This window comes from Peromyscus eremicus, chromosome X (assembly GCF_949786415.1).
Source record: "Peromyscus eremicus chromosome X, PerEre_H2_v1, whole genome shotgun sequence".
In the NCBI taxonomy this organism is placed as follows: domain Eukaryota; kingdom Metazoa; phylum Chordata; class Mammalia; order Rodentia; family Cricetidae; genus Peromyscus; species Peromyscus eremicus.
The window spans coordinates 133,265,324-133,275,243 of record NC_081439.1 but is presented as its reverse complement, the minus strand read 5'-3'; the positions used below and the strand labels follow the sequence as shown (position 1 = coordinate 133,275,243).

At 35.7% G+C, this 9,920-nt stretch overlaps 1 protein-coding gene across 1 annotated transcript in view; it reads left to right on the top strand.

The window, feature by feature from the left end:
- Positions 1–469: 469 nt before the first annotated feature.
- Positions 470–9,920, top strand: part of F8 (coagulation factor VIII) — a 149,690-nt gene continuing 140,239 nt past the window's right edge. The window contains exons 1-3 of the mRNA XM_059251568.1: positions 470–545; positions 2,675–2,797; positions 5,808–6,020. Coding sequence (XP_059107551.1) covers positions 470–545; positions 2,675–2,797; positions 5,808–6,020 — 412 coding nt within the window. The remainder of the gene's footprint in view (positions 546–2,674; positions 2,798–5,807; positions 6,021–9,920) is intronic.

Sequence of the window (9,920 nt, the reverse complement as noted above, 5' to 3'; positions counted from 1 at the left end):
CCAAACTAGACAAAAAAACACTTCTAACTGACATAGTTAAAATACTGATAGTTTTTGTTCATCTTTATATGATTTTTATAGCTTTGGGTGGATTAAGGTCCCAATTGATGAAGTAAATGCTTGAACAAAAGCTGACCTTGATTTTACAGCTTTTGAAACAAACACACAAAGGTTATTGTCTGCATTTTCCTCATTTTTATTCTTTCTTTTGCATGCAGGAAATTATTGTGGAGAGGCAGGGCAACATCTATATCAACAACTATAGGGAAGTGAAGGAAGCAAGTTCTGGATGTATGTGCAAGTTCTACTTTGCTTGTAGATAATAGAGGAAAGTGAGATGAAGGAAAATACTTCCAGCTGATTTTTGAAGCTGGATCAAATAAAGTCCTTCAAAATGAATGACCTTTTCTTTTCTTCATCCAGATTTCTTCCTAGAATGCCATCATCTTTTCCATTCAACACCTCCATCATGTACAAAAAGACTGTGTTTGTAGAGTACATGGACCACCTTTTCAACATTGCCAAGCCCAGGCCACCCTGGATGGGTAATGAAAACAATATTGAATGCTAATTATGATACTAGGTACCTCACTTCCTAGCAAAGATCCCTAACAGAGGGTGGTTACCAAAGGTTATATTCTTTAATCAGGTGTCCTTAAACTGGCTGGACTTTCTTTCTCCTCTGCTTGGCTTCTACAAACTTGGACTTGGATTATTTCCTTTTCTTTCTCTCTTCAATCTAGTTTTATCTTCTGTAGTTTTAAAGCTTTAAATTTTCATCTATTTTTTTAATAACTCCACTTCTATATTTAATTTTTACCCCTTCTCTAAATATCAACTCTTTATCTCCACTTAGATGTCAAATAAGCATGTAATGATGTCAAATAAGCATGTAACAAGATCTTAAGATATTTATTGCATTAACAATGTTTTTATCAATGCTAGGGATCCAACTGAGGGCCTTGTACATGTTAAGCAAGTGCTCTCCTACTGAGCAAAACCACCATTACCTGTCTTAGAACTGTTGCTGAGAATTTTAGGAGACAAATACTCTCATATTTAAAGAGAGTGCTGAGCCTTGATTAAGGTTTTTTTTTTTTTTCATGTAGTAGCCATAAACTGGTTCTTCAACCCCTGGCCCATGACCCCTCTGCAGCCTATATGAAAGAAGGCTAGGAACGTATAAGATTTACTTTTGAGGATTTCTTGGAAAACATTTTTGGTATGTTCTCTACTCAAAGATGGGAGGGAGGCCACTTGAGGAGGATTAAGAAAAGAAGTCAGGAAATGTGTGAAACTGACAACAAAAGTACTTTTACCTGCTGAAGGTTTTTTTTGAGCTGTTCAAAACTTAGCAGTAGGATAAAGGGAGCTTTAAGATTCAGAGGACCTCGGGCTGGAGAGATGGCTCAGAAGGTCAGGAAAGATTGCTCAGAAGTTAAGAGTACTTGTTGCTCTTGCAGAGGGCCTGGGTTCTATTCCCAGTACCTACATGGTGGTTTATAACCATCTGGAACTACACTTTTAGATCCAAAACCTTTTTCTGACTTCCTTGGGCACCAAGCATACATGTGGTGCACATAGGCATGCATGCAAAGCACACGTACACATAAAATAAAATAGATAATAAAAAATAGATTCAGAGGACATCAAAGTTTGTCATTAAAAGGGACTGAAATTTTTAACTTCTAAAACATTAGCATCTGTTAATATTTGAAGATGACTAGGAAAGATTTAGGCTTGATCAAAGTACAAGAAAGAAAAAATTCCACAGAATGCAGCTTAAAAAACTGTGGTCAGCCGGGCGGTGGTGGTGAACGCCTTTAATCCCAGCACTCGGGAGGCAGAGCCAGGCGGATCTCTGTGAGTTCGAGGCCTGCCTGGGCTACCAAGTGAGTCCCAGGAAAGGCGCAAAGCTACACAGAGAAACCCTGTCTCGAAAAAACCAAAAAAAAAAAAAAAAAAAAAAAAACTGTGGTCATCTAGGAAAAACAAAGCTATTTCATATTTTCATGCCACTGACTCCAGTTCATTCAATAAACCATTTATAGGTATCTTATAAAAATATCCACAGACTATAACTCTTAATTTCCTCTTGATTTCTGTGTTATGAACTATCCATTTGTCATAATCTAAATTCAATCATAAGAATCACCTATGATCTCTCTTTGTTTTTCCTCCCTCCCTCCCTCTCTCCTTCCTTCCCTCCCTCCCTCCCTCCCTCCCTCCCTCTCTCCTTCCTTCCCTCCCTCCCTCCCTCCCTCCCTCTCTTCTTCCTTCCCTCTCTCCCTCCCGTAAGGTCCTACATATTATATTCCCTGTATATATCTATAATCTTATTTATTATTATTCTGCTGGCCATTCACATTATTTCAGCCATATTATTCAACTATGCCAAGTTTATTTTTTCATCAAGACTTTGGCATTTGTTTTATTTGCTTTTAATGTTGTTCTCCTAGATAGTTGAATTAATGAAACACTGAATGACTTATCAGAAATATTTCCTCAGAACAACCCTGAGGCTGAACTAGGGTTAGTGCAAAACATAACTGCTATTCATCAGTTTTAAAGTGACATGCTTTTCCTCTGTGACTTTAACCTTCACTTTTATAATGACAGGCTTTCTGGTATGTTATCCTTCAAGTAACTTTTGAGGGACATCTCATTTTAACAGGTCTGCTGGGTCCTACCATTTGGACTGAGGTTGATGACACTGTGGTCATTACACTTAAAAACATGGCTTCTCATCCTGTCAGTCTTCATGCTGTTGGTGTTTCCTACTGGAAAGCTTCTGAGGGTAAGTCAAATTCTCTCCTATTGTCCTGTCATTCTAGTTGTAGAAAGATGAGAAGCATGTTCTTGGTAATAAGGGCATGTTACTCCACTTTGGATTTCTGTAAAATAAAACACTTAGCTTGATAACTTACAAGGTAAGAGGATTATATAATTAATAGTTCTGAGTTCTAAGAGCATCAGCTATTGTGACAGCTCCATGTCATATAGTATAAGAAGTGATCATAGATGTAAACATCTGAAACATCTTTCCTTCTTAAATGCCTCAATACTATTACATTGGGACCAAGTATCCAGCACAAGAAACTTTGAGGGACATGTCTAAACCGTAACAATATCACACTTGGAATTGTATCAATTCTCTTGGATATAAATGTATTGAAATTTAATAACAATATCAGCAGTAATTACTTATATGGACTGGGTTCAAGGCCATGTGCTTGCCAGTGGTGGAAAGAGGTCCACAACTAGGCCTATCCAACCCTAAAACTTGTGCTATGAACCACTGTTCTACAGTGCAAAGATTTGTATAGATAATGTTGAATTTTGTTTGTATAACTGGTAAGTTCCATGAAGTGAACTAAGTATGATTGGGACCAAGGATTCATTAATGCCTTCAGCATCATTTTTCTCACAATTTCTCCTCTGTATTCCTTCTTTTTGGTTTCATTCTTGGACATTCTTCTTTAACATTATGACAAAGATAGCCACTGAAAACTTACTTTGATTTTTACAGATGGAGATGATGATAATGAAATCTTTTCCTATATGTCTTGATGTTGAGCAATATGGAAGAGATATAAAGGGAGGGAGAACATCAGCCTTATTTAATCTGCCTATGAAAAGGTCTTGTCACACAAGAAAGAGACTTTCATTAATATAAACTTCTATAAATAGTTACCAAGAAAAGCAAAGACTCAAGAAACAAAGAAACAAAGTGATCTTCAATTGCCGCCTCTAGCATTCACAGTCTCTGATGTTAGTTCTGTCATTTGTTTTTTTTGTTTTTTTTTTTTTAAAGATTTATTTATTTATTATGGATACAGTATTCTGTCTGCACGTATCCCTGCAGGCCAGAAGAGGGCACCAGATCTCATTACAGATGGTTGTGAGCCACCATGTGGTTGCTGGGAATTGAACTCAGGACCTTTGGAAGAGCAAGCAGTGCTCTTAACCTCTGAGCCATCTCTCCAGCCCCCCAGTTCTGTCATTTGTATCTCAAAGTTACTAGAATATAAATATTTCAAGATAAGCTTATTGTATGCATTTGTTGTTTCCCTAGCATATAACTTAATACCTAACATACAGTCATTGCTCTGTGTAAGAACAAAGGTGTAGAAAACACCATTTGCTTTTTCTTCCTAATAATATATATGTTCCTCACCCATTAGAATTACTTCTTATGGGAGCAGGGATATAGATCACTGATACTGTCTAGCTTTTGTCTAGCATATGTTGTATTCTTAATATTGGGAGCAGAGAAGCAACAAAGTATTGCTAATAAAGCTTGATAGTACATACCTCTGAGATAAGCAGTTGATCCATGTATCCCATCTTCTTGGCCACAGTTAATTGGCCTAGAGATGAGTATCTTACCTAACTAAGCTAGGGCAAAGAAAGAAAGTCCTTCCTTTAGGACTTTAAAGTTTTTGAGAAAGGTTATTACAAGATAACCCTGTAACTTTTAGGATAAAGTGAAGTTCTTACTTCTTCATGGATTCCTTATGACCCCCAAATGGACATTATAATGGTTTGAATGAGAAATGTCCCCCATAGTCTCATGTATGTGAACACTTGATCACCAATTGGTGATGATTGGGGAGGTAATGGAACTGTTAGGACATAGAGCCTTTCTGGAGGAAATATGCCACTGGGAATAGGCTTTGAGGCTTTATACCCTCACCCTACCTCTAGTTAGCTCTTTCTACTTCCTTTGTATAATTGAGATGTGATCTCTCAACTACCTTCTCCAGATATATGTGTCAATGTCTTCCCTTCAATTATTGATATTTAGCCCACTGGAACCATAAGCCAAAACAAACTCTTACTTAACTTGTCTTTGTTCATGCTATTTTATCACAACAAAAGGTGACTCTGGGTCAAACTGATAATGAAAACTAACCAGGGCAGATAGTGTAAGCTAAACATCCAGTACTACTATAATGTTTCTGTAGTTGGATTTTTTTTTTACTCTTTGAGAGCCTGCCACCCAGCTCACAAATAAAAACACAGAGACTTGTTCTTACTTATGAATGCCGGCCTTAGCTTGGCTTGTTTCTAGCCAGCTTTTCTAACTTAAATTATCTCATTTCTCTTTAACTATGTTTTGCCGCTGGACTTTTTTAGCTTTCTTTATTCTATATATCTTTCTTTCCTTCTTACTCAGTGGCTGGCTGTGTGGCTGGGTGGCTGGACCCTGATGTCCTCCTCTCCTCTTTTTCTCACTCCTCACTCTTTTTTCCCCTAGATTTCTCCTCCTCTTCATTCTCTCTACCTGGCAGCCCCGCCTATCCCTCTCCTGCCTAGCTATTGGCCATTCATCTCTTTATCAGACCAATCAGATGTTTTAGGCAGGCAAAGTAACACAGCTTCACGGAGTGAAACAAATGCCACATAAATGAATGCAACACATCTTTGCATCATTAACAAATATTCCACAGCATAAATGAATGTAACACATCTTAAACTAATATTCCACAACAAGTTGCATAGGTTTTGGAGGTACAGTGTAATGTTTTGATACACTGTGCTTTAAAACTTGTTATTTTATCATATACATATAGTACATAGTAATGGTATAATATATGATGTTTAATATAGACACATATTGTGCAATATTTAAAACAACTTGAACATATCTTTCTCCTTGAATATTTTATCATTTCTTTATGGTGAGAGCTTTTAACATCTTGGAAGTCTATTTATTGTGTAGAATCCATAACAAATTGGAACTTAACATGTTTCTGAGTTCACAGTAGACACAAAAAAGACAATTTTATACCTTCTTCCTTTAGGAGCTGAATATGAAGATCAGACAAGCCAAAGGGAGAAGGAAGACGATAAAGTTTTTCCTGGTGAAAGTCATACCTATGTTTGGCAGGTCCTGAAAGAGAATGGTCCAATGGCCTCTGACCCTCCATGTCTCACCTATTCATATCTTTCTCATGTGGATCTGGTGAAAGATTTGAATTCAGGCCTCATTGGAGCTCTGCTAGTATGTAAAGAAGGTAACCATATGAAAGAATGGAATTGATATGAAACAGAGAAGGACAAAACAGAATCTGTTGGTAACTGTGAGCTTTTGAATTCATTGCTCTGAAAAGGGCTTCTTTTCCCTGGAATTATATTCATAGAAATGAGAATGATCCAGTTTTTTTAAGCAATAATATTTGTTCTATGTAATACAGTGAACTCTAGCTTAAGAACATCTAAGATCTGCAATTAGGTCTCTGTTTACAAATAATTTCTATATTCCACCTGAAATCTGTGTGCTATCTCAGCAGTGTTTATTCTCTCTTTTGCTTTTTGAAAACGTGGAATTTTCTTAAAAGTTTCATGGAGACAAGCATATTTGTGTGTGTGTGTGAGATCAGTGATATATTGATTGGTTCAGGTGCTTATTTTGTAAACCAAAGGTATACACAAATATAAGAAAATATGCATTTACTCATAACTTGTTATTCTAAAGATAATTTTAATCCTGTTCATCTGTTATTTAATTTATAATTTAATAGCATATACTTATAAAGAAGTAAACATTATAATTTGATTTTAATTATTTAATAATAATATGTTATTTCTGATAGTTATCTTTAGTGTCATGGAATTTGGAATTGTCTTGTGTATGGATATGTCAGTTTTAGTGAAAAAAGTTGTCAGAGCTGAGATCACCTCAAAAGTATTTCATATGTTTTGCATCTATGCTTGAAAGATGTCTTTTGTATGTCTTACATCTATACTTAAACTGAGATCATCTCCACATGATGTCTTTAGCATAAGCAATACAAGGGATCCAGACATTTTATATGGTCTCAAGAAAGAGTCCATTGGAAGATGTATTACATTTCTAATTACTTCTGTTTCATTCTGTTATGTCATACATACTCATTCTGTTATGTTATGGAGGATATACAAAGAATCTAGGAACATACCATTTCTGAATAATAATGAATGTGTTTCAGAGGAGGGGGAGAAGACTAAAGTTTATAATTACTTCATTTAGAAACTTGGTCTCTCTTATATTGAGTTCAGTTTCATAGCTACAATTAATAACAAAGCAAAGACCCATAATGTGTTATTTGTGTGATGTAAAGACTGTAACATATATAACATACAAGTAAGTTTATAAGCAAATAGTTTTTGACCGAATTAAATTATCACTAGAGGTCTAGTTCTGGATAACATGAGTGAACCCATTTTACTCTTTTTGTTTGTTTGTTTGTTTGTTTGTTTTTCGAGACAAGGTATCTCTGTGTAGTTTTGGTGCCTGTCCTGGATCTTGCTTTGTAGACCAGGCTGGCCTCAAACTCACAGAGATCTGCCTGGCTTTGCCTCCCAAATGCTGGGATTAAAGGTGTGCCACCACTGTCTGGCTCACATTTTACTCTTTATCCTTGACTAAATTCAGTGATTTGACCAAAAAAAAAACCAAAAAAACAAAAAAAAACCTTGACAAAAATTACAACCTAGTTCTTTGAAATTTCTAAAAGTAAATAAAACAACCTGTAGATAAGGAAAATCACCAGAATTCAAGGGACCAGCAATGATAGGGAGGTTACCTTTTTCTCCCTTGTAGGTTTCTCTAACCTGTATTAAAGCATAGCTTGAAACTTGGAAATGAATGCTGTGCTTCTGGGAACTGGAAAGGTATATGTTAGTGCTCAGAGGGTAGGGAGAAATAACAGTTTCCATTCCTTTCCTCCATTCTTTCATGCCCCAGCTCCAGCTATATCCATGGCAGAGACAATTACTGGCAACAGAAGCCTACAGGAGCTAAAATCAAAGGAAGAGGATCTGGTTCAGATGTAACAGTTGACGTCTTCTGGTTAAGGAACCAAAAAGAGATATCTGAGCTTTCTAGCTCAGAAAACTAAAAAATAAAAGGATGAGAAAGAAAGACCCCCATACGTTCTCCCTTCACCATCTCCTCCTGCTAGTTCCCTTCCCTCCCACAGATAGTTTTGCTTCTGTTTTCATATATGTATATGATTATTATTATGTTATATATATATACATATATATATGATACACAAAAGACAGAAAACATGCAATATTTACATTTCTGAGTCTGGCTTATTTCCAGTGGCATCCATCTTCTTGCTGATAACATAATTTCATTCTCTTTCTTTGTTGCTGAATAAAACTCAATTGTGTATATATTTACCACAAAAAATAAAGAAAAAAGGAAAAATCTCACACCCATAAAGGTATGCAAAAGAATTTGAATTTGTCTCCAGCTGGCATATACTTATTTAAAAGACAGTGTAAACTTAAATATGCATTTTTGATACTTAGAAAAACCAACAAAATATTATATGAATATATATAATAAAGTTAAAATAGAGAAATTAAGACATTAAAATAAAGCATAAAAGGAGAGAGAGGAACAAAAATACAAGAAAAAATATAAAAAGATGATATATTTGTAACTAAACATAAATAATTATATTAGATGTAAATTATCCAAATATACTAAAACCAGAAACCATCATACTGTATATAAAAAGCAAGGACTACTTTTATATTTTGTTACAAGAAATACATTTCAAAACCAATAGCATAGGTTACAAGCATAAGGATGGAAAAAAGACATACAAAGCAAATATAAATATAAAGAAAATTGGAATACTATGAACACATAATCAAGAAAGAATAGTACTGCCATAAGTACAGATATAAAGATATGTGCAATAGAAATGAGAGTTCAAAAATAAACCCATAAATGTATGGTCATTTGATTTGGTAGACACTAGCTTCTTCACAATGTTGGAAGACTTGGTTATACCCAAGAAAAACAAATAATGAAATTGGGCTTTTCCTCATATTACATATAAAATTTAACTCGAAATGGATCAAAGATATACTATAACATACAAAATTAAAAGAAAACACAAGAGTCAAAATTTTATAACTGTAGGTTTAGCAATCATTTTTTAAATAATCCACCAAGCTTTTGAGCTTTAAGGTGTATCAAGAAAATAACAAAAATAATGTTTAGAATGGGAGAAAATATTTGCAAATCATATTTGATAAGTGAGTTATAACTGGATTATGCAAGGAAATCTTAAAGTCAATAATAAAAGGACAACTCAGTTTTAAAATGGGTAAAAGATCTGTAAGGATATGTATCCAAAGAAAATGTGCAAATAGTCCCTGGATATTTAGCTCAGTGGTAGAACCTTTACCTATCATGTGAAAGGCCCTAGTTTACATCCCCACCACAACAAAAATAAGTAAAAGAAACAGAAAATATAGAAATGGCCAGTAAGCACACCAAAGACACTAATACTATTAGCCATTAAGGAAGAAGCAAATCAAAATAAAAATAAGATATCACTTCACTGTTGCTGGAGTTTTCTCCAGTCCTGCCTGGCCCATGGTCAGGACAAATCCCTATCACCCGCCAGTCCCGCAGCCGCTCACACCCAACCAAGTAATCATACAGAGACTTATAATGCTTATAAACTGTATGGCCGTGGCAGGCTTCTTGTTATCTAGCTCTTCTATCTTAAATTAACCCATTTCTATAAATGTATACCTTGTCACATGGCTCGTGGCTTACCAGTATCTTACACATTGTTACTCATGGCTGCAGCTGGCAGCGTCTCCTGCCTCAGCCTTCCTGTTCCCAGAATTCTCTGCTTGTCCCGCCTATACTTCCTGCCTGGCTACTGGCCAATCAGCATTTTATTTATACAGAGCGGTATCCACAGCACTCCACATCCACTAATATGGATCTATCGTTTTTAAAATAAGATAAATAAAGTCTGGAGAGATGACTCAGGAGTTCCCAGCACATATGTCAAGCAGCTCACAAATTCCTGGAATCTCCAGCTCTGGGGGGATCCAATGCCCTCTTCTGGACTCCGTGGGTACCTGCATTACACATAGACACACAAGTACATGTA